The sequence below is a fragment of the Rhinoraja longicauda genome, chromosome 18 (assembly GCF_053455715.1).
Source record: "Rhinoraja longicauda isolate Sanriku21f chromosome 18, sRhiLon1.1, whole genome shotgun sequence".
Lineage (NCBI taxonomy): Eukaryota > Metazoa > Chordata > Chondrichthyes > Rajiformes > Arhynchobatidae > Rhinoraja > Rhinoraja longicauda.
In genome coordinates, this window is record NC_135970.1 from 3,497,605 (window position 1) to 3,523,307 (window position 25,703).

General features: G+C 47.4%; 1 protein-coding gene across 5 annotated transcripts in view; it reads left to right on the forward strand.

The window, feature by feature from the left end:
• The window catches only part of copb1 (COPI coat complex subunit beta 1), a 40,783-nt gene extending 21,979 nt beyond the window's left edge, over positions 1-18,804 (forward strand). For all 5 annotated transcript variants that reach the window (XM_078414978.1, XM_078414979.1, XM_078414977.1 and 2 more), the window contains 9 exons: positions 2,405-2,525; positions 3,264-3,491; positions 4,860-5,039; positions 5,754-5,898; positions 6,019-6,138; positions 7,293-7,438; positions 7,536-7,625; positions 18,213-18,368; positions 18,494-18,804. In XM_078414978.1, coding sequence (XP_078271104.1) covers positions 2,405-2,525; positions 3,264-3,491; positions 4,860-5,039; positions 5,754-5,898; positions 6,019-6,138; positions 7,293-7,438; positions 7,536-7,625; positions 18,213-18,368; positions 18,494-18,553 — 1,246 coding nt within the window. In that variant the 3' untranslated portion in view covers positions 18,554-18,804. The remainder of the gene's footprint in view (positions 1-2,404; positions 2,526-3,263; positions 3,492-4,859; positions 5,040-5,753; positions 5,899-6,018; positions 6,139-7,292; positions 7,439-7,535; positions 7,626-18,212; positions 18,369-18,493) is intronic.
• The last annotated feature ends 6,899 nt before the right edge of the window (positions 18,805-25,703 follow it).

The following is a 25,703-nucleotide window of genomic DNA, read 5'->3' on the forward strand; positions in this document are numbered from 1 at the left end:
GGTTTTCTCCGAGATCTTCGGTTTCCTCCCACACTCCAAAGACGTACAGGTATGTAGGTTAATTGGCTGGGTAAAGGTAAAAATTGTCCCTAGTGGGTGTAGGATAGTGTTAATGTGCGGGGATCGCTGGGCGGCACGGACTTGGTGGGCCGAAAAGGCCTGTTTCCGGCTGTATATATATGATATGATATGATACATACCTCATTGCTTTAACTGATCTGATACCAGCAACCTCCCATTCACTGAAATAATCATTTGAAGATTTGGACACAAATGAAATCTAGAAATATGAAGATATGCTTTCTGCAGTTGTTGCCCAAGTTTGTGGGAAGCTTTAGATTTGGATTCAAAGATGACTTTGTCCGTCCGTCGTATTTTTGAATTGGTGTTGAATATAGCTGCTCTTTCCAGCCATGCATTGTGCTGCCCCTCCACTCACCAGATCCCCCCCCCCCTTCAGCAATCACTTTGAAGAAGGGTTCTGACCCAAAACATCACCTGTCCACGTTCCCCAGAGATGTTGCCTGACCCACTGAGTTACTCCAGCACTCTGTGAAACGTCACCTATCCATGTTCCCCACAGATGCTGCCTGACCCGCTGAGTTACTCCAGCATTTTGTGCCCTCCTTTGGTACACCAGCATCCGCAATTTTTAGTACTTGCATTCCAACTTTATACGGTTTCTGAACACAATGAATTGCATTCCTTGATGGCGGAGGTACTGAAGATATAGTTAGTTTAGTTTAGTTTATAGATACAGTGCGGAAATAGCCCTTCCAGCCCACCGAGTCCACACCGACCAATTAGGAGTAGACCATTTGGCCTTTCGAGCCAGCACCACCATTCAATATGATCATGGCTGATCATTCTCAATCAGTACCCCGTTCCTGCCTTCTCCCCACACCCCCTGACTCCGCTATCCTTAAGAGCTCTATCTAGCTCTCTCTTGAATGCATCCAGAGAACTGGCCTCCACTGCCTTCTGAGGCAGAGAATTCCACAGATTTACAACTCTGACTGAAAAAGTTTTTCCTCATCTCTGTTCTAAATGGCCTACCCCTTATTCTTAAATTGTGGCCCCTGGTTCTGGACTCCCCCAACATTGGGAACATGTTTCCTGCCTCTAACGTGTCCAAACCCTTAATAATCTTTTCTGTTTCAATAAGATCCCCTCTCGTCCTTCCAAATTCCAGTGTACACAAGCCTAGTCGCTTCAGTCTTTCAACATACGACAATCCCGCCATTCCGGGAATTAACCTAGTAAACCTACGCTGCACGCCCTCAATAGCAAGAATATCCTTCCTCAAATTTGGAGACCAAAACTGCACACAGTACTCCAGGTGCGGTCTCACTTTGCTCCTATCATGTTGAAAAATTTTGGCGACAGTGGGTTTGACACCAATGAGCGTAGCTTGACATCTCCTGACGTAGGTGCTGTCATAGGTGTTGTCGTATGCCAGGTGACGTAGATTATCGTCGGTGCTGATTTTGGTGAATTCCATTGGCGACTATCTACGTCAACTGGTGACAGGTACTGACGTCAAAACCGGTGGCCAAAATGACGTGAGTTGTCTTCAATTTTCACCGACAGGGTCGTAGCTTGTTGCGGGTGGACGTAGGTTGACTTCAGTTGTCGTAGGTTGTCGTCTGTGGTCGTAGGTTGCCGTAGGTGCGGTCGTAGATGGACGTCCTACTCGTGACGATTGGGTCGCCGGTTGTCGGTAGCTTGCCGTGGCTTGACGTCGACTAGGTGGTAGGTTATTGTAGCTTGTCGGAGGGGGGGTCCAGTCGCCGGTTTTTCGGTGACCTGCTACGACTATGGCAGTCGCTTAAACAAAAGCATACGTGGGACAGGCCCTTTAGTCAGGATTGAATCCAGGTCTCTGGCTCGGTAAGGCAGCAGCTCTACCGCTGCGCCACTGTGTACAGTTCACTTCAAAACAGTTTTAAACACTATAGTGTGTCAACTTGAGCAACATATGTTGTCAATGTAGAATTATTTACTGATTTGAATCCCAAGGTTTAAACATGACTTCTTCATAAAGATTTTCATGTTAGCAGTTCAGGAAAAAGTACAACCTTATGAATTTAATGACTATTGATTTTAATAAAAGTTTTCATGTCTTTCAAACTGAATGGCTTATTGCATGCACAAGTTACTTTGATGGTTCTGCTTCATCATCTAATTTAAAACTAAAAAGTACAATTTACCAAACATTTTGACTCGGTTTCTACTGTCTGTACTGTGTGGTGTAGCCGTAAATCTTGGAGAATATAATTAGTAATATTTGGTTTCTCAATAATATTGAATAGGGCATTGATATATGCCATTGCAAATGACTGCATCCACACAGTTCAGTTTTTGGGCTCTGTTAATTCTATAAAATCTAAATGTACTCTTTAAGACCACCTCTCCGTGGATTCCTGCTGGATGGAGATTTCTTTGTGGCCGGTGCCCTTGCAACTACATTGACCAAGATAGCTTTGCGTTATACAGCACTCGTTCAGGATAAAAAGAAACAAAACGTAAGTGATAATTCTGTTGAGAAATCAACAAGCAACAGTACAGCTGATTTCCAATGTTTCCATCAACTAGAAGTATTTTAACCTGAAAGAAGTTTTAAGAAATTAAACGTGCAGTTGGAAGAGTATTTATCTTGGTTAAAGTTATTTTCAAAACCTAGGTGTTAATTGTCAGGTTTGCGGTAAATATTAGCCATCTGCAAGGGCTCGTATTCAAAGTATGCACAAGTTCAAATTTTGTTTTTAAAAAGACTGGGACAAAAGGCTGTCGCAGTCTGCTGTAATGTGCGCTGGTTCAGGGGGGACCGGTGGGTAATCAGGGGGAGAGGGGGTAATGAGGGGGAGGGGGTTATCTGGGGGAGAATGCACCAGGGGTAATCTGAGTAGAGTGGGGGTAATCTGGGGGCGGTTGGGGATAATCTGGAGGAGAGTGACGGGGAGGGGGGTATTCTGGGGTAAACGGGGTGGGCGGTAATCTTGGGTGAGATAAGATGAATGAATAAAGCAGCAGATATCTGACATGATGGATGTGGTGACAAATGTGGTGGAGCAGAGGAATTACCTGAATAAAGCACAAGGAGTTGTGGTTGCTAGGTGAAATTGGCAAATATTTGACAGCACTGGATGGAGAAATATGGAAATAGAGCAAGAAGTTGTTTTGATGCGGAAGTTTACCCATGGTATTGATTGGCCTGCTCCCCCTTCTGTTTCTTGCTTTCTTAAATACCTTTCTTTTTGTAGAGTTTTATTGCGGAGTCAATGCTACTCATGGCCACCATTTTACACCTGGGTAAATCGTCTCTGCCGAAGAAACCCATCACTGACGATGACGTCGACCGGATCTCGCTCTGCCTCAAAGTTCTCTCTGAGTGTTCCCCGCTGATGAGTGATATCTTCAATAAAGAATGCAGAAAGTCCCTCTCTCAAATGCTGTCAGCCAAACTAGAAGAAGAGAAACTGTCTCAGAAGGTAATGTTTTCAAGGAAGCTGGGGATGCGTAACAGTTGATCCGGATGTGTTGTTTTTTTAACCTCTGAGTATATTTGAAGTGGGAGAATCATATCATATCATATATATACAGCCGGAAACAGGCCTTTTCGGCCCTCCAAGTCCGTGCCGCCCAGTGATCCCCGTACATTAACACTATCCTACACCCACTAGGGACAATTTTTACATTTACCCAGCCAATTAACCTACATACCTGTACGTCTTTGGAGTGTGGGAGGAAACCGAAGATCTCGGAGAAAACCCACGGTCACGGGGAGAACGTACAAACTCCTTACAGTGCAGCACCCGTAGTCAGGATCGAACCTGAGTCTCCGGCGCTGCATTCGCTGTAAAGCAGCAACTCTACCGCTGCGCTACCGTGCAGTCTGGTACACACGATTCAGATCACTGTTGTCCAAGAGTTATTGTTATTAGGGCCCTTGTATTCCTGTCACATAGAATAGACACAAAGTGCTGGCGTAACTCAGTGGGTCAGGCAACATCTCTGGCGAAAAAGGATGGGTGACGTTTCAGGCCAGTGACCCACTGAGTAACTCCAGCACTTTGTGTCTATCTTTGGTATAAACCAGCATCTGCCATTCTTTGTTTCTACATCTTGTATTTCTGTCATTTGGGTAACAGAATTTGGGTACTTACAGAATTGGAATCAAACTTTCTGGTTGAGTTTTGTGAAAAAAGGAGATACAATATATATTTTCTCATCCCATTTCTTGATGCATGTGCAGATGAAGCGGCTTTGTATTTATGAAAATCGCGACACAAACGTTTTTGTGACACAACCCTTCCACAATGTGGGTGCTGCCCGTGGAGCAAGTGTGCTTGTCAGTGAAGTGATTCTAATTTTAAAAGCTCCAAAGATAAATAAAAATCTCTTAAGTCAAATTACAGAGCTCTTCCAGCTGTGTGCTGTTGCAGATTTCTGAGTAAGAACATTTAATTAAATTGTCCATGGCACAAATTAACATTTGTGAACTAATATTTGTTCAAAGCCTCTCTGAAGTACCTGGAGATGTTTCAGTCCAACAAAAATGCTCTAAAAATAGATGTTGCGAATGTGCATGTAATTATAGTTTAACAAGGGAGTGCCTTCAGATAGTTTAGGAAAGAATTGTTCTCCATTCGCCACAGTTTTTGTTCTCTTCCATTCAACCAGATACAACAAAATACTGCCTTTCCCTCGCATAATTATGTTGGCCTGGATTGGTAATCGGATTTTAATTTTCAGGAGAGTGTATTGTGAACTTTCAGCGTGTTGGTCCTGATTGCTGTGGACTACTGTTACAGCTTGTGTAAAGGTATCCTGATGATTTTCTTCTTTGCCCCAATTAGAAACAGTCTGAGAAGAGAAACGTGTTGGTGCAGGCAGACGATCCCATCTCCTTCATGCAACTGATGGCCAAGAATGAAATGTCCTCCAAAGAGGACCAGTTCCAGCTCAGCTTGTTGGCTGCAATGGGTAACACACAGCGAAAGGAAGCTTCCGACCCCCTGGCTTCCAAGCTCAGCAAGGTACAGACATGATACTCGATCCTTCACTTTAACGAGAAACTCTCTGTAATCATTACTCCCTTGCTATCTCGACCACACCTTCTCCCATCTGTTTCTTGTTAAGACACCATCCCTTTCTCACTTTCTGTGTCCCTGCTGTATCTGTTCTCCAAATGAGGCTGTCCACTCCAGGACATCTGGATTGATTGGTTGATGTTACCCTCACCCACATCTCATCCATTTCCCACACTTCTGCTTTCTCCCCACTAAAGTTCCATTAGTCCATGCTTTCAGCATACCAGCCTCCGCATCCAACATGTTATTAGTCACTTCCACCAGGTGCAACACAGTTTCACCAGCAGTCAGCCCACCCTGCCCCTTTCTGCTTACCATGAAAGTCATTCTCCCCACGTCTCCCTGGTTGGTTTGTCCCTCCCCACCTATCTCTCCCTCTCTCTACCCACTCTCCCATGCAATGGATTTAATCATCCAACCAGGTAAACTATTGTTCTTGGGAAGCTCGCTCATGGTTGCAACGTTTGAAAGGTACGGGACAGATACATGGATAGGAAAGGTTTTGAACGATATGGGCCAAATGCGGACAGGTGGGACTAGTGTAGATGGGGCATCCTTGGTTGCTCTGAGAAAATTGGGCCAAAGGGCCTGATTCCGTACTGTACGATTCTATGGCTCTCAAGGAGTGCTGGGTTATTGTGTTTTATTTTTATTTTGTAGGTTACACAGTTGACTGGTTTCTCAGATCCAGTTTATGCAGAAGCCTATGTACACGTCAATCAATATGATATTGTACTTGATGTTCTTGTGGTCAATCAGACCAGTGACACGCTTCAGAACTGCACACTGGAACTCGCCACGTTGGGTAGGTTTTCACAGTTCAAGAGTTCATTTTATGATCTAACTCTTTGAGACACTTTGCTGTATGAGTGGCAGTTCACGAGAGGTGGTAATGTGTATCCTGGTTGCTTTTTTCTCTCACCAGGCGATCTTAAACTCGTTGAGAAGCCTTCACCTCTGACACTCGCTCCACACGATTTTGCTAACATCAAGGCAAACGTCAAAGTAGCTTCAACAGAAAATGGCATCATTTTTGGGAATATAGGTGAGAAGGTTTGTTTACCCAGTAACAATTTGTGTGTTGTTGTCTGAGGAAAAATAACACTGGATTAGGAAACAGATGTTCATAATAATGAGATAATGTATGTGTTGGGGTGAACGTTTGTTGATTCCTGCCTTAATGTTGGATTCCTTTTGATATTCATTTTAATCTATGGAAAAGAATTGGCTGATCCAAAGCTTGACGTGCGGAGATAGCTCGGTGTGGTTGGTATCAACAATGCCAGTTCACCGTCGACATGGGCTTTGAGAACCATTTGTAATCCTTCCAAGAGCAACCGGCACAGACTGTTGGAAGGAATCTTCATGGCATCGCCCACACGTAGAGCACGCCGTCTCCACTGTAGGAAATATCATTTTTTAGATTTAGATTTAGAGATACAGTGCAGAAACAGGCCCTTCGGCCCACCGGGTCCGCGCCGCCCAGCGATCCCCGCACATTAACATTATCCTATACCCAGCCAATTAACCTACAAACCTGTACGTCTTTGGAATGTGGGAGGAAACCAAAGATCTCGGAGAAAACCCACGCAGGTCACGGGGAGAACGTACAAACTCCGTACAGTACAGCACCCGTAGTCAGGATCGAACCTGAGTCTCCGGCGCTGCATTCGCTGTAAGGCAGCAACTCTACCACTGCGCCACCGTGCCGCCATGGCATGTACTGTGCTGTGGCCAGGCATGGAACTGCTCAGAAATGAGTAACATAAAACTAACACCTGTTAACGCACATCTTAAAACTCAATTTGAGATATCGTAATGTCAAAAAATTCAGTGTTTCAGTTAGATATAGAACAGCACGGCACAGGTACAAGTCCTTTGGCCCACAATGTCTGCGCCAAGCCTAATGTTAGGTTAAACTAATCTCTGCCTGCACATGCTCCATATTCCTCCATTCCCTGCATATCTGTGTGCCTATCTAAAGGCTATCGTATCTGCCTCCACTACCACCCCTGGCAGCAAGTTCCTAGTAAAAAAGTGGAGTTGTTTGGAAATGAGGAGGAAAATACTTTAAAAACGAAATAAGTGAAAATCAAAATGTCTTTGATGAACAGAGTCACTCCTCTGACTCTTCCATGGAAAGGATTTTTTTCCGTTTCAGGACTTGAATTGACAGTTGTGCCTGGTCTGTGTTTGCAGTTTACGATATATCTGGGGCAGCCAGCGACCGGAACTGTGTAGTGTTGAGCGACATACACATTGACATCATGGACTACATCCAGCCCGCTATGTGCACCGACGCAGAGTTCCGGCAGATGTGGGCCGAGTTTGAATGGGAGAACAAGGTAGAGAAACCATCCACCAAAACAATTGTTCACTTGCTCAGTTAAAACAACTTCGTGGATAACTGATTGAATTGTTTGTGCATTTTATTTCCTCAAGGTTACAGTTAATACGAACATTACTGATCTGAATGAATATTTGCAGCATATTCTTAAATCGACCAACATGAGGTGTCTGACTCCAGAGAAGGTGCGTGTACTTGTTGCCACAGGAGTGGGAGATGTTTATAAATCGGGGGTCTTCCTCTTTTTGCCAGGCAGTTCTGATGTCCTCTTCCTCCAGTTCTCTGCAGTTGATCTGTGAGCTTCCGTTCATAATTTGAGCACATTTCCCTCTTGTATTTTATTACTTAGATGTTTATGCTTCCTGAATTAGGCATTTGGGGTTTCAGAATTTTGTGTCTATCTTCGGTTTAAACCAGCATCTGCAGTTCCTTCCTAAACAACTCTGAGCATGCAGTTTCCCAAGGACAGAAATATTAGTTACCATGAAACTGAATGAGTGCTGCTGAAATTGTCATGTCCATACCTTTTAAGTCACAAACCTTATTCCTGTTCATTAAGTTGATGGTCATTGTTGTCAGAAGAGTAGTTGTAGAGTGATACAGCGTGAAAACAGCCCCTTTGGCCCAACCTGCCTACACCAACCAACATGCCCCATCTACACTAGTCCCGAGTTTGGCCCTCTATATACTAAAAGTCTCATTTGTTTGTTTGTTTGTTCCTGAAATACAGCCAAAACAGTACATGATAGCGTGACAATTTTAGGCCCACCTTACTCACCGTTATCCCTTTGGTGCTAATGGACGATGTTTCATTGAAATCGGTATTATATTTTTCAAGTTATTCACATTTTAAAGTTTAAATCTATCTCCTAGGGAGGGAGGGGGTAGAGGGAGGGGGGGAGGGAGGTAAGGGGGAGGAGGGAGGATAAATCCTGTGATTACATGCCTGAACTACCTCATCCATCGGCATTTTCTATATGCCTGCCGCCCATGGTGTACAAAAAAGTTGCCCCTCAGGTTCCTGTCAAGTCAAGTTTATTTGTCACATGCACATACACGATGTTCAGTGAAATGAAAGTGGCAATGCCTGCGGATTGTGCACAAACAAGAATTACAGTTAAAGCATATAAATAAAGTTAATACAGAGAAGACCAAATTTAGTCCCTGGAGTTATAAAAGTTAACAGTCCTGATGGCCTGTGGGAAGAAACTCCGTCTCATCCTCTCCGTTTTCACAGCGTGACAGCGGAGGCGTTTGCCTGACCGTAGCAGCTGGAACAGTCCGTTGCTGGGGTGGCAGGGGTCCCTCATAATCTTGCTTGCTCTGGATCTGCACCTCCTGATGTATAGGTCCTGCAGGGGGGCGAGTGTAGTTCCCATGGTGCGTTCTGCCGAATGCACTACTCTCTGCAGGGCCATCCTGTCCTGGGCAGAGCTGTTTCCAAACCAGACTGTAATGTTGCCGGACAGGATGCTCTCTACAGCCCCAGAGTAGAAGCAATGAAGGATCCTCAGAGACACTCTGAATTTCCTCAGCTGTCTAAGGTGGTAAAGGCGCTGCCTTGCCTTACCCACCAGTGCGGCAATGTGCGTTGCCCATGTCAGATCCTCTTTGATGTGGACTCCCAAGTATTTAAAACTGCTCACCCTATCCACAGTAGACCCATTTATTTCCAGTGGCGTGTACGTCCTTGGATGTTGAGCCCTTCTAAAGTCCACAAACAGCTCCTTAGTTTTTGTGACATTCAAGAGGAGGCTATTGTCCAGACACCAGAGTGCCAGGTCAGCCACCACCTCCCGGTAGGGTAGGCCTTCTTATCATTGTCGGAGATCCGGCCCACCACCACAGTGTCATCAGCAAACTTGATGATGGAGTTTGAGCTGAACCTGGCCACACAGTCATGTGTGTACAGGGAGTACAGTAGGGGGCTAAGGATGCAGCCCTGGGGGGATCCTATGTTCAGGGTGAGGGAGCTAGATGTGTGTTCCCCCATCCTGACCACTTGGGGCCTGGCGGTGAGAAAGTCCAGGACCCAGGCACACAGAGGGATGCTAAACCCCAGTTCCAGCAGCTTCTCAGCCAGTCTGCTGGGGACTATTGTGTTGAAAGCTGAACTAAAGTCAATGAACAGCATCCTCACATAGCCCCCCTGGCTGTCCAGATGAGAGAGAGCGGTGTGCAGAACCTGGGAGACCGCATCATCCGTGGACTTGTTCGGACGGAATGTGAACTGTAGTGGGTCCATGTTGCGAGGAAGGGGGGTGCAGATGTGCTTCTTGATTAGTCTCTCGAAGCATTTCATGACAACCGAGGTATGATGATGGATCTTTTGAAGCATGCAGGGACCACGGACTTGGCTAAGAATAGGTTGAATATTGTGGTGAGCACTGGAACAAGCTGAGTGGCACAAGACTAGTACTCGCCCAGATATACCATCTGGGCCTCCAGCTTTCCCCCCTCACCTTAAACTTCTGGTCCTCTGGTTCTTGATTCCCCTACTTTGGGTAAAAGACTGTGCATTTACCCTATCTATTTTGGTGATATTTGTATTCTGGCATTAAGAAGCTTCCTCTGGACAAGCTGTGTCGTTTGGTCCATTGATGTGCTCTAACAGGCTGGTCTTGCTGGTGTAGTTTGCTGCCTGCAGTTCTCATCCAGAGTTGCCCCTCGCCTGTACAGGTGACCTGTTCCCATGTTGCGGAGGGGTTGTGTTCCAAGAAATCCTCGGACACACAGCGATTATTGTCTAACATGAATCCATTTTCCCATCGAATGCCATGTTATAGTCAGAGATGAGTTTCTGCAGGATATATTTTCACTCACTTCATCTGTGATGACAGTGACCCACCACCATATTTCTCTTGGGCAGCTTACAACCCAGCGGTGTGAATATTGATTTCTCTAACTTCAAGTAACCCTTGGTTCCCTCGCTCTCTGACCCTCCCCATCCCAGTTCGATTAGTTTCACTGTCCTCCTGATTAAATTTTACTGATTGTACACCTCGTTGTCACCTTCCCCTCGGCTAACCGTGAACCATTCTACATTTTCCTTGATCAGCATCCCTTTTGATCTGTCATTTTCACACCTTACCCTTCCATATCGCTATGTCTACCTCTCCCCTGACTCTCGGTCTGGAGAAGGGTCTCGACCCGAAACATCACCCATTCCTTCTCTCCCGAGATGATGCCTGGCCCATCTCCTGAGTTACTCCAGCATTTTGTGTCTTATCATCAGTATATAACAACTGAGGCTCATATTAGACATGGAGTGAGGGGTCCATGGACAAACTCGTGGATAGGGTTAGGTTTAGGAAGGGGGGGAGGGTGGACATCAGGTAAATGGAAGGGATCTGTGGGAGCAAGGTGGTTTTGAAAGACCCCATGGACTATTGCAAATGACAGTTGAATGAGTAATTGTGATCTCTTTTGGGACGTTCAGAGCTAACGTGCAAATCGGGGCCAGGTTGTTGCTAATTGGTCTCATTTGGTCATGATTGTTTGTGCCTAAATGCAAGAATCACTTCACGCTGCACCGAGTGAAAGCATTGGAAGTGGAAAGTTGGATGCGTGGAGAAATGGGGAGACCATTAGATGCCACCGTTCCTCATCCCTCCAAGACAAAAGGGGAACAGTTGTTTCAAATTTCTCCCAATCGCTCTCTCAACCCACATTTAACACGAACACCACTAAAACTATTCTTGGTTCCTTTTGCTCTATTCCAATCACACATCCTAACTGTAACAGGTAATCAAGTGTGATTCGTCAAAATATACGTGGTGTCCACTAAAATGAAAATGAGTGGGCATTATTTGTGCAGAGTGTGAGGGTGGTTGAATGAAGGGAGTCAATTCTAAGACGGTGGCTAGTCTTTGAAATTGTATGTTTGAACTGGGATCCAAAGAATACAGTGGTGTTAGAAAGTCTGGGTGGTTGAGCATGCTGTATGTGATCTGACATTGTGTTACTCTGCCACCCAGTGGAATGTTTAACACAACACTGGCTTCCAACGTTTCCAAACAGGACCTTGTGCTGGCTTTTGAGCAAAGGGTCACTTCAATGGGACTATAGCTTTGGCCTCACTAAACCCACGTGGAAATGAGGATGATCCTGACATCAACAATGTCACTGCAATCACTCTTGTGCGGAATGAGTGCCACAACTTGCCTTTTGTCACTTAGACCCTTGATTGGTATTGCCGAAATGTGAACAAAATAAATGGTAACTGTAAATGGCTGGATGGTGTTTGTCAATATATAACTGTGCAGGCAGCAGTGGGGAGGGGCGGGGAGGGGAGGGTTGACTGGGCAAAGTGGCAGTTAGAGTCTTCTGTGATGGGTCCGTGATTGGCAGTGGTGAATCCAGGTGGTTGTGGAAAGATTTTTATTTTTTTTTTTTATTTTTTTTTTTTTTATTTTTTTTTTTATCAAAAAATACTTTATTCAAGTTATAAATATCATTTACAAACCATCATTTTTAAAACAAACCCATCCGACATTCCCGGAGGTTACATATTCAATACAGGCATTTACTTAGACCTTTACATACATTTACATACATATCCCTTATTTGGAGGGGCGTCTCTCTCCACCACACCCTGCCCCCCATGTCCAGCAGCGGAAGGACCCTAGACTGTGGTCCTCCCCCACAGGGCCTTGGCGTTGGCTGCACCGAGCTTCAGAGCGTCCCTCAGCACGTACTCCTGCAGTCTGCAGTGGGCCAGTCGGCAACATTCCTTGACGGACAGCTCGCTCCGCTGGGAGGTCAACAAGGATCGGGCAGACCAAAGGGCGTCTTTCACCGAGTTGATGACCTTCCAGCAGCACTCGATGTCAGTCTCGGAATGCGTCCCTGGGAACAGTCCGTAGAGCACAGAGTCCTCTGTGACGGAGCTGCTCGGAATGAATCGTGACAGGGACCCCTGCAGACCTCTCCAGACTCTCCTGGCAAATCCACACTCTTTGAAGAGGTGGGCCACCGTTTCCTCTCCGTAGCAGCCGTCCCGAGGGCAGCGTGCGCTGGTAGTGAGGTTCCGGCGGTGCAGGAAGGATCTGACTGGGAGGGCTCCCCTCACCGCCAGCCAAGCCAGGTCTTGGTGCTTGTTGGTGAGTACTGGCGATGAGGCATTTTGCCAGACAAGCTGGGCTGTCTGTTTTGGGAACCACGCCACAGGATCCATGGAGTCATTCCCCTGCAGTGCCTGCAGGACGTTCCGTGCTGACCACTGCCCGATGGACTTGTGGTCAAAGGTGTTGGTCCGGAAGAACCTGTCCACAAACGACAGATGGTTCGGCAATGTCCAGCTGACTGGCACATTGCGTGGCATCTGCGCCAGGCCCATCCTTCGCAACACCGGGGACAGGTAGAACCTCAGCAGGTAGTGGCATTTGGTGCCCACGTGCCTTGGCTCTATGCTCCGCCTGATGCAGCCACACACGAAAGTGGCCATCAGAATGAGGGCGACGTTGGGCACGTCTTTACCCCCGTTGTCTGCCGACTTGTGCATTGTGGCTCGTCGCACCCGGTCCATCGCCGACCCCCAGATGAAACGGAAGACGGCCCGGGTGATCCCCGTGGCGTAGGAGGGAGGGACGGGCCACACTTGCGCCAAGTACAGCAGCCCCGAGAGCACCTCACACCTGATGACCAGGTTTTTCCCCGTGATGGAGAGGGAGCGCTGCTTCCACAGCTCCAGCTTCTTCCCCACCTTGGCTATCCACTCCAGCCAATTTTTGTTACATGCCCCAGCCTTCCCGAACCAGATCCCCAGCACCTTCAGGAAGTCAGGCTTGATGGTGAAGGGGATGGAAGATCGGTCGGGCCAGTTGCCAAAGAGCATGGCCTCGCTCTTCCTGCGGTTTACCCTGGCCCCCGTGGCCAACTCAAACTGGTCGCAGACGCTGATCAGTCTGCGGACCGACCCTGGATCCGAGCAGAAGACGGCGACATCGTCCATGTACAGGGAGGCCTTGACCTGAGTGCCCCCACTGCCTGGCAGTGTCACTCCTCTTATGCTCGCATCCTTCCTGATGGATTCGGCAAAGGGTTCAATGCAACAGACGAACAAGACAGGGGAAAGAGGGCAACCCTGCCTGACTCCAGACCTGACGGGGAAGCTGTCTGATTCCCACCCATTAATTTGTACTGCACTACAGATATCAGAGTAGAGCAGTTGTATCCACTTCCTGATTCCCTCCCCAAAGCCCATTTTGGAGAGCACGTCCCTCATGTACGTGTGCGATATCCTGTCGAAGGCCTTCTCCTGGTCCAAGCTGACCAGGCAGGCATCCACCCGTCTGTCCTGCACGTAGGCAATGGTATCTCTCAGCAGCACCAGGCTGTCAGAGATTTTCCTGCCAGGTACAGCACAGGTTTGGTCCGGGTGGATCACCTGTCCCAGAGCAGACTTGACCCGGTTGGCGATGGCCTTAGACAGGATCTTGTAGTCTACATTCAACAATGTGATGGGTCTCCAATTCCTTAAGTCATTCATCTCCCCCTTCTGCTTGTAGATCAGGGTGATGTTGCCCTTCCTCATAGAGTCTGACATGCTGCCTGCTAGGAGTATATCGTTGTACACTTCCAGCAGGTCCGGGCCCACCCAGTCCCACAGAGCCGAGTACAACTCTGCCGGTAAGCCATCGCCTCCGGGAGTTTTACTCGAGTCAAAGGAACGGATGGAGCCAGTCAGCTCCTCCAGGGTCAGTGGTTGGTCCAGACTCTCCCGCTTGCTGTCGTCCAAGACTTCCGTGATGGAGGACAGGAAGTTCTGGGAGGCGGTGCTGTCTGTGGTCTTTACATCGTACAGATCCTTATAAAAGGATCTGCAGATCTTGAGCATGTCTGTCTGCGAGGATGTTACCGAGCCGTCCTCCTCCCTAAGGCTTTTGATCACAGAGCTCCCCCTGTGAACCTTATGGAAGAAGTAACGTGAGCACGTCTCATCCTGCTCAACATGGCGGACCCTGGACCGGAAGATGATCTTGGAGGATTCAGAGGTAAAGAGCCGAGCTTGCCGGCCCTTCAACTCTCTCAGTTCCTCCCTCACATCCACCCCTCTCCTCTGCAGAAGGAGTAGCTGCTGCAAATCTGTCTGGAGTTGACACAGTTCCCTCTTACCCTGTCTTGCTCTCTGAACACCTTTGGAGACGAAGAACTTCTTGATGTTCTCCTTTGTTGCCTCCCACCAGAGTGTCTGGGAGTCAAAGAGGGGCCTCACAGTTCTCCAACATGCGTAGTCCCTCTTTAGCTCCTTAACGTTCTCCGGGGTCAACAGCTCCACGTTTAGCTTCCACGTCCCTCTGCCCGCCTTCCGGTCCTCCTGTAGGTGACAGGTGGCCTGAAGGAGGCAGTGGTCAGAGAAGAACACCGGGGCGAGGTCGGTGTGTCTGACCGTGACGGCCCTCGATGTGAAGAGGAAGTCTATCCGGGACTGGGCTGAACCGTTTGGTCCTGACCAGGTGAACCGTGGCTGGACTCCGCCTGCAGGGTCACTGAAGGCGTCGCGCAGCTTTGCATCTTTGACCGTTTCCACCAGGAGTTTGGAGGTGCCGTCCAGTCTGTGGTTGGCACTGCCGGATCGTCCAGCCGCATCGATGATGCAGTTGAAGTCACCGGCCAGAACGAGCGGTCTAGACGTGGCCAGCAGCGGTGGGAGCTGCTGGAGGACGGCCACCCGCTCGCTCCACCTGGGTGAGGCATACACATTAATCAGCCGGAGCGGAGAACCACGGTACATTACATCCACCACCAAGAGACGACCCCCCACCACCTCCCTTACCTCAGTGATGGTGAAGCCCCCTCCCCGCAGCAAGATCCCCAGACCGGACGCACGACAATCATTTCCCCCCGACCATACCGACAGTCCGTGGGGCCACCATCGCGACCACCTCCGATAGCAGCGAAGGTGTGGCAGCCCGCACTCCTGTAAAAAAGTCACATCCGCCTTTACCTTGGCCAGGTACTGCAAGGCGGATACACATCGCACAGTGCTCTTCACACTGCGCACGTTTAAGGATGCCAGTTTCAGCTCCATTGTCCTTTATTGTCCCAGGCGATCCTCCCGCATGCCAATCATCTGGCTCAGTTCCTGCACATTTTTGTCGCACAGGTAGTGGTACAGGTTGGTGGCTTCCTCAGCACAGGGTGTATTTTCTGGCGAAGCCCCTGCGCTGCTCCCAGTGTCCTGGAGCTGGGGCCCATTGGCCACTGCACTGCTCCCGGTCTCCCGGAGCTGGGGCCCATTGGCCACTGCACTGCTCCCGGTCTCCCGGAGCTGGGGCCCATTGGCCATTGTGCCGCTCCCGGTCTCCCGGAGCAGGGGCCCATTGGCCGTTGTGCCGCTCACGGTCTCCTGGGGCTGGGGCCCATTGGCACTGCTCCCAGTCTCCTGGGGCTGGGGCCCATTGGCACTGCTCCCAGTCTCCTGGGGCTGGGGGGCAACAGACACGTTCTTTCTCTTACCTTCCTCCTCCCCCGTTTCCTTCCTCTGCCTCTGCCTCCGTTGTCGGCTCCTCCCGGTCGTCTCATCCTCCGATGCGGAGAGGCTGCTGGCCTCGTCCTGGGAGAGGACTCTTTTTTGGGACTTGCTTGCCCCCTCCGCCTTTTTCTCCGTGCGCACAGCCTTCAATGTTTTCCTCGACTGTACCACCTTCCATTCCTCCTCTTCCTGTTCCCCCTCTTCCATCGACTCACCCTCGTGGGCAGGGGCCTGGGGGGCTCTGTCCTGCGGTTGGGGGCTCCTGGTGGTCGCGTTGTCCTCGCCCCTGCTCTCCTTTCCTTTTTGGGCTTTTTCCGTGGTAGGAGGCGTCTCGTCCACCCTGGGGGTGCTGGCAGCGGCCCCTCTTATCGCCTGTGCATAAGTGCTTGCTCTTTTAGGGCAGGCCCTGTAAAGGTGGCCTGCCTCCCCACACAGGTTGCAGCTCTTACTCTCTTTACAATCCCTTGTCTCGTGGCCTTCTAACTTGCAGTTTCTGCAGGCGACTGTCCTGCATTCTGCCGCCACGTGCCCAGGTTTGTTGCATTTCCTGCACACCCTGGGCTGCCCCACGTACGTCATGTAGCCCCGGTTCCCTCCGATAGCAAACACCGAGCGAGGGTGGACAATGAATCCCTTCCCGTCCACCCTCAGCTTCACCTTTACCTGCCTCTTGCTCGTCCAGATCCCGAACACGTCCTTTATATCCACGCAGTTCCCGGCCCCTTCGACGTAGCGCGCAAGGAAGGTGAGGACATCCACGACGGGCACATGTGGGTTAAACATGTGCACCGTGATCATCCGTTCCCTCTGGGTGGGGAGGGTGAAGAGCGGCTGCACCTTCAGGAGCGACAGCGGGGCTTCATCCCCCTTCTCCCGGAAGTCCTGCAGCAACTTCTGCCATCCCGCCGGGTTTTGGAAGGTAACGTCGAAGTATCCGTTACCTGGGAAGTCCTGGAGGCAGAAGATGTCCCCGGCCTTGAATCCACAGGCCTCCAGCAGCACCTTCTTGATGAAGAGATCCCTTGAGAGAGGGTTCCCCTCCTTGAGGTCCTTCACCGATACTCGCAGGGTATTCCGGATACCCTGCCCTCCAGCTCCACTTGCTGCTGCCATCCCACCTGGATAAGGGTGTTAGGTTGGTTACCCAACCAGCATGGATCCACCCCTAAACCAGACACGTGCTCCTGACCTCCGCTCCTCGTCGATGATCTAATGCAAATACTGCTCTTATACTTACCCTGTTCTTATAAGAACATTAGATTGTGCCAGAACAGATACTACACTTGGGAAAACCTCCTGAGTGATCAAGGTATCTCCCCTGCCAGGGTCAGGAGACGTCTAACAGAGCAGCCGAAAACCAAGAAGGGATACTACACTTGATCTTAGCCAAATTAACGCAACTGATCTCCCGGTGGCCCAGCACTTTAACTTTAAAGATCAATTCTTGCCTTGAAATGTCTTTTGTCCACGATTTTACTTTGAAATCTGGGCAGCACATATGCACACTGGATTACCCATTACAGATAGGACGGGACTGGAATGTGGAGACTGATGGACGGAAGGAGATTTGAGGAGAATCTTCATCACATTGTGGGATGGAGGGGCTGAGGGAGAGCAGATGTGCAGGCAACAGAACCGTAGGAAACATGTTCCCAATGTTGGGGGAGTCCAGAACCAGGGGCCACAGTTTAAGAATAAGGGGTAGGCTATTTAGAACGGAGATGAGGAAAAACTTTTTCAGTCAGAGAGTTGTAAATCTGTGGAATTCTCTGCCTCAGAAGGCAGTGGAGGCCAATTCTCTGGATGCATTCAAGAGAGAGCTAGATAGAGCTCTTAAGGATAGCGGAGTCAGTGGAAGCACCCTATCCAAGAGTTCTTTATGTATGCCGTAAGGTTTGGGGGGATTTTAAGACTTTGTTTACAAATTCTCGAGTGTGTGTCATCTTAGGTTTATGTTTATTATTGTCACGTGTACCAAGATACAGTGAAAAGCTTTGTTTTCCATGCTGTCCAAACAGATCAGATAATACCATACATAAATACAATCAAGTCAAACTCAAGTAGAAAGCATTAAGCAAGGGAAAGATACTGAGTGCAGAATATAGTTCTCACCATGTTAGTGCAACTCAAACAGTTACTTGGAACCAATTTATTCACTTATATCCCTGCATGTTTGGCATAAATATGGGGTTGCATTTACCCTTCAGACTGTTCTTCTGTTTAGGGAGTTTCTTGCATCAGTATTGTTTATGAGACAGGCGATTGTCTAATAGTATAAATTGTTTTTCAATTTCAGGCACTGTCTGGTTACTGCGGCTTTATGGCTGCCAACCTCTATGCACGTTCCATATTTGGAGAAGATGCACTTGCAAACGTTAGCATAGAGCGACCAGTTCACCTGGGACTGGATGCTCCTGTGACTGGGCACATACGCATTCGGGCAAAGAGTCAGGTACGTTATGTCCGATTCGGCAGTGAAATTCTATCATTCTAGTGCATGCCAAAGCAGAAGCAAGGTTTGGATTTAAAATGTAACTGATATAAACTTCTGCTCACTCTGGCTGTTCTTTGTTGCAGGGAATGGCTCTCAGTTTGGGTGACAAGATCAACCTGTCCCAGAAGAAAGTGAAAGCATAGCGGCTTTGTCAAACATCCTTTCAGCTTAAATTAATGTTAGTTTAATCCATCGATATCCAATGTATCTAATACAAGATCATAGATGTTCAGTCTGCTGAGGGCACTTGTGATTGTTCACCTTTCCATGCAATGAAGCTTCTTTCATACAATTCAAAGACTGTAGAATCCTTTCATCTTGTCTTCTGGGCCTTGCTGCAGACATCTCTTTTACACTAAAGTTTATCAATTATAATAAAGATAAATTCTGGAAATGTTCGCTGCTCATCTGGTTTTGGGAATGTTAAGAAATGTTAAGAAATGTTTCAATAGACAATAGACAATAGACAATAGGTGCAGGAGTAGGCCATTCAGCCCTTCGAGCCAGCACCGCCATTCAATGCGATCATGGCTGATCACTATCAATCAGTACCCCGTTCCTGCCTTCTCCCCATACCCCCTCACTCCGCTATCCTTAAGAGCTCTATCCAGCTCTCTCTTGAAAGCATCCAACGAACTGGCCTCCACTGCCTTCTGAGGCAGAGAATTCCACACCTTCACCACCCTCTGACTGAAAAGGTTCTTCCTCATCTCCGTTCTAAATGGCCTACCCCTTATTCTCAAACTGTGGCCCCTTGTTCTGGACTCCCCCAACATTGGGAACATGTTATCTGCCTCTAATGTGTCCAATCCCCTAATTATCTTATATGTTTCAATAAGATCCCCCCCTCATCCTTCTAAATTCCAGTGTATACAAGCCCAATCGCTCCAGCCTTTCAACATACGACAGTCCCGCCATTCCGGGAATTAATCTAGTGAACCTACGCTGCACGCCCTCCATAGAAAGAATATCCTTCCTCAAATTTGGAGACCAAAACTGCACACAGTACTCCAGGTGCGGTCTCACCAGGGCCCGGTACAACTGTAGAAGGACCTCTTTGCTCCTATACTCAACTCCTCTTGTTACGAAGGCCAACATTCCATTGGCTTTCTTCACTGCCTGCTGAACCTGCATGCTTCCTTTCATTGACTGATGCACTAGGACACCCAGATCTCGTTGAACTCCCCCTCCTCCTAACTTGACACCATTCAGATAATAATCTGCCTTTCTATTCTTACTTCCAAAGTGAATAACCTCACACTTATCTACATTAAACTGCATCTGCCATGTATCCGCCCACTCACACAACCTGTCCAGGTCACCCTGCAGCCTTATTGCATCTTCCTCACAATTCACACTACCCCCCAACTTAGTATCATCTGCAAATTTGCTAATGGTACTTTTAATCCCTTCGTCTAAGTCATTAATGTATATCGTAAATAGCTGGGGTCCCAGCACCGAACCTTGCGGTACCCCACTGGTCACTGCCTGCCATTCCGAAAGGGACCCATTTATCCCCACTCTTTGCTTTCTGTCTGTTAACCAATTTTCTATCCATGTCAGTACCCTACCCCCAATACCATGTGCCCTAATTTTGCCCACTAATCTCCTATGTGGGACCTTGTCGAAGGCTTTCTGAAAGTCGAGGTACACCACATCCACTGACTCTCCCTTGTCAATTTTCCTAGTTACATCCTCAAAAAATTCCAGTAGATTTGTCAAGCATGATTTCCCCTTCGTAAATCCATGCTGACTCGGAACGATCCCGTTACTGCTATCCAAATGCTCAGCAATTTCGTCTTTTATAATTGACTCCAGCATTTTCCCCACCACTGATGTCAGACTAACTGGTCTATAATTACCCGTTTTCTCTCTCCCTCCTTTCTTAAAAAGTGGGATAACATTTGCTATTCTCCAATCCACAGGAACTGATCCTGAATCTATAGAACATTGAAAAATGATCTCCAATGCTTCCACTATTTCTAGAGCCACCTCCTTAAGTACTCTGGGATGCAGACCATCAGGCCCTGGGGATTTATCAGCCTTCAGTCCCATCAGTCTACCCAAAACCATTTCCTGCCTAATGTGGATTTCCTTCAGTTCCTCCATCACCCTAGGTTCTCCAGCCCCTAGAACATTTGGGAGATTGTGTGTATCTTCCTCAGTGAAGACAGATCCAAAGTAACGGTTTAACTCGTCTGCCATTTCTTTGTTCCCCATAATAAATTCCCCTGCTTCTGTCTTCAAGGGACCCACATTTGCCTTGACTATTTTTTTCCTCTTCACGTACCTAAAAAAACTTTTGCTATCCTCCTTTATATTATTGGCTAGTTTACCCTCGTACCTCATCTTTTCTCCCCGTATTGCCTTTTTAGTTAACTTTTGTTGCTCTTTAAAAGAGTCCCAATCCTCTGTCTTCCCACTCTTCTTTGCTATGTTATACTTCCTCTCCTTAATTTTTATGCTGTCCCTGACTTCCCTTGTCAGCCACAGGTGTCTCTTACTCCCCTTAGAGTCTTTCCACCTCTTTGGAATAAATTGATCCTGCAACCTCTGCATTATTCCCAGGAATACCTGCCATTGCTGTTCTACCGTCTTCCCTGCTAGGGCCTCCTTCCAATCAATTTTGGCCAGCTCCCGCCTCATGCCTCTGTAATCCCCTTTGCTATACTGTAATACCGACACTTCCGATTTTCCCTTCTGCCTTTCCATTTGCAGAGTAAAACTTATCATGTTGTGATCACTGCCTCCTAATGGCTCTTTTACCTCTAGTCCCCTTATCAGATCAGGATCATTACACAACACTAAATCCAGAATTGCCTTCTCCCTGGTAGGCTCCAGTACAAGCTGTTCTAAGAATCCATCTCGAAGGCACTCTACAAACTCTCTTTCCTGGGGTCCATTTCCAACCTGATTTTCCCAGTCTACCTGCATGTTGAAATCTCCCATAACCACCGTAGCATTACATTTTTGACACGCCAATTTTATCTCCTGATTTAACTTGCACCCTAAGTCGAGGCTACTGTTTGGGGGCCTATAGATAACTCCCATTAGGGTCTTTTTACCCTTACAATTTCTCATTTCTATCCATACTGATTCAACATCTCCTGATTCTATGTCACCCCTTGCAAGGGAATGAATATCATTCCTTACCATCAGAGCAACCCCACCCCCTCTGCCCACCTGTCTGTCTTTTCTATACGTTGTGTACCCCTGAATATTCAGTTCCCAGCCCTGGTCCTCTTGTAGCCATGTCTCAGTGATCCCTACAACATCATACTTGCCCATGACTAACTGAGCCTCAAGCTCATCCACTTTATTTTTTATACTACGCGCATTTAAGTACAACACTTTAACTTCTGTATTTACCTCCCCTCTCACATCGTTCACAATTGGCCCTGCCCTTAATTTCTTTTCCGCTCTAGAACTTCTGTTCCCATTCTTCCGAGAGTCTTTTGCAATATCTCCTGTATTCCCTTTTACCTCATCTTCATATTCACAATTTGTTAACCCCTCCCCCCCACTACTTAGTTTAAAGCCACAGGTGTCACACTAGCAAACCTGCCTGCCAGAATGTTTGTCCCCCTGCTGTTAAGATGCAACCCGTCCCTTTTGTACAAGTCACCCCTAGCCCAGAAGAGATCCCAGTGGTCCAGAAATCTAAATCCCTGCTCTCTGCACCAGTCCCTCAGCCATAAATTCATACCCTCTATCTCTCTGTTCCTGGCCTCACCAGCACGAGGTACCGGTAGCAGTCCAGAGATAACTACCTTCGACGTCCTACTTCTCAGCGTTTTTCCCAACTCTCTAAACTCCCGCTGTAGCACCTCCTTCCTCTTCCGCCCGACGTCATTCGTGCCCACGTGCACAACGACTTCAGGTTGATCGCCTTCCCTCGCTAGGATTTTCTGAAGCCGGTCTGTGATGTGTTGAACCCTGGCACCAGGGAGGCAACAGACCATCCTCAAGTCCCTCCTGCTGCCACAGAATCTTCTATCCGTCCCTCGGACTATGGAGTCACCGACCACTATGGCTCTTCCAGACTTCGGTCTCCCCTGTCGTGTATCCTTGCCAACAGGTCCGCCACTCGGACTGGAAACGTCTTCTGCCCCGACAGTTCCCAAGAGGGTATACCTATTTGCAATAGGCACAGCCACTGGGGTCTCCTGTAGTCCACGTCCACTCCCCCCGGAAACAGTCTCCCACCTTCGCTCGACCTGGACCCTTGGCGTGACAGCCTCACAATAGGTCCTGTCGAGGAAACTCTCGCATTCCCGGATGGCCCTGAGGTCATCCAACTGCCTCTCCAACTCCACCACACGTCCCTTCAGGAGCTGCACCTGGACACAGTTCTTGCAGGTGTAGCTCCCAGAAGCTCCCGCGACGTCCCTGTCTTCCCACATCCTGCAGGAAACACACCGCACCAACTTTTCCGCCATCACCTTGTGCCTATAACCAGCTCTGGCTTAAAACAATGGTATCCTCCTCACGTTTCATTCATATCTGTTGTTAAGAATATGATTAGCAAAATAGTCAAGAGAGAAAATTGCTCACACCCATGTTAGTTGTGAAAACCTAACTCTGGGTAGGATGTACAGTCCAATTACAATAGGCATTAATTAATTCTGACAAATCCCATCTGCTGTGTGTTGGTGATTAAAACGGTGCAATTGAGGTTACCAGCAATCTAGAATTGAGGGGTTGCCAATACTTTGCATGTTGTATGAACGATGCAACATGTAAAAACATGACAGAAGACATTAGGCTCACTGGCCTATAGTTCCCAGGGTTTTCTTTGCAGCCCTTAAATTAGCCAGTCCTCGGCTTGACACATCGATGGCCACTTGGTTTCTAAGGGGGCCTATTCTATCTCTAGTTACACGCTTCCCCTTAATGCAATGGCAATCTACAAGAACTACTTCCCCAGGCATCTCATCATGCAATCACAGGAGATGCAACACCTACCTTTTTTTACCCCTTCTCTTCTTATCATAAATGGATACAAACACTTCTCGGTGTCATTCAAGAATCAAGAGTGTTTTGTTATAAGTCCAAGAAAAAAAACCCAATGAAATTACGTAGCAGCACAACAGAATATGTAAACATAGTACACTGTAAACAATATAATAAACAAGTATATATACACACATACTCACATATACATGTGTGTATATATCACATATCATTTTCAATTTAATACTCATCATCTAATGCTCATAATGTGGTTTCCTCTAGGGCAGCACGGTGGCACAACGGTAGAGTTGCTGCCTTACAGCGCCAGAGACCCAGGTTTAATCCTGACTATGGGTGCTGTCTGTACGGAGTTTGTACATTCTTGCTATGGAGGGCGTGCAGCGTAGGTTCACTAGATTAATTCCCGGAATGGCGGGACTGTCGTATGTTGAAAGGCTGGAGCGATTGGGCTTGTATACACTGGAATTTAGAAGGATGAGGGGGGATCTTATTGAAACATATAAGATAATTAGGGGATTGGACACATTAGAGGCAGATAACATGTTCCCAATGTTGGGGGAGTCCAGAACAAGGGGCCACAGTTTGAGAATAAGGGGTAGGCCATTTAGAACGGAGATGAGGAAGAACTTTTTCAGTCAGAGGGTGGTGAAGGTGTGGAATTCTCTGCCTCAGAAGGCAGTGGAGGCTAGTTCGTTGGATGCTTTCAAGAGAGAGCTGGATAGAGCTCTTAAGGATAGCGGAGTGAGGGGGTATGGGGAGAAAGCAGGAACGGGGTACTGATTGATAGTGATCAGCCATGATCGCATTGAATGGCGGTGCTGGCTCGAAGGGCTGAATGGCCTACTCCTGCACCTATTGTCTATTGTCTATTGTCTATTCTATCCGTGACTGCGTGGGTTTTCTCCGGATGCTCCAATTTCCTCCAACACTCCAAAAACCTACAGGTTTGTAGGTTAATTGGCTTTGGTAAAAATTGCAAATTATCACTGGTGTGTGGATAGTGTTAATGTACAAGGATCACTGGTCTGCGCGGACTTGATGGGCCGAAAGGCCTGTTTCCGCGCTGTATCTCTAAACTAAACTAAATTCTACACTGGAGATTTCAAACAGTAATTTGGGTGTCGGCTTCACAGAACTCCTATGTTCTGCATATGATTTTCCAATTGACTGTACATTTTAATTCTCCGTCCCTATTCATCTCTGGCTCCTTATATTTATGTTCTTATGTTATGCCAATGAAGTCTTGTACAAGCTCAAGAAGTCATATATCAGCTGATAACTCAACATGGCATAGGCTTCAGGATGCAACAATTTTCAACCATTTCACGTAACTAGACATAGCATGTCAAGTTTGCAACAAAACAAGTTAGCTCTAAGCAAGATTAAACCCTTAATATTAGCATTGTTTTTTTTTACTCCACAGATGATGCAACAATTTTCAACCATTTCACGTAACTAGACATAGCATGTCAAGTTTGCAACAAAGCAAGTTAGCTCTAAGCAAGGTTAAACCCTTAATATTAGCTTTGTTTTTTTTTACTCCATAGATGATGCCTGAGTATTTGACCTCGTCTGTTTTTTAAAAAACTTTAGTTATTTTCCCCTATTTATTTATCGATTTGCAGAATAGTTGTTCCTCACCAGAGTGCTCTCCCATTCTGATTTTGATTTCCACAATGATTTATCCATTGTAAGATTCAGAAGTTTCTCAATGCCTGATATTTTTGGCAACATGATAAACCTTCCCATTAAACCTACTCAATTCTCTCGTTAGCTACACAGAGATCCTTTCCTATTAGGTTTTGCTGCAAAACTTTGCATTCTTTAAGTGTTAACCTTTGTTTTAGAAAATGTAATGAAACTTCCGAACCTACCACAGCCACTTCATACCTCCCACCATTTAGTTTGCTGTGCTTCAACAGAAGATTACTAAATCGCTACCAGTATTGATTCATTTAATTCTATCCTTGCCAGAAGGACTAATAATCAGCAGATTATTAATACTTTTCATTGCGTACATCTTATCGAAACGTATAAGATTATTAAGGGGTTGGACACGTTAGAGGCAGGAAACATGTTCCTAATTTTGGGGGAGTCTAGAACAAGGGGCCACAGTTTAAGAATAAGGGGTAGGCTATTTAGAACTGAGATGAGGAAAAACTTTTTCAGTCAGAGAGTGGTGAAGGTGTGGAATTCTCTGCCTCAGAAGGCAGTGGAGGCCAGTTCGTTGGATGCTTTCAAGAGAGAGCTGGATAGAGCTCTAAAGGATAGCGGAGTAAGGGGGTATGGGGAGAAGGCAGGAACGGGGTACTGATTGAG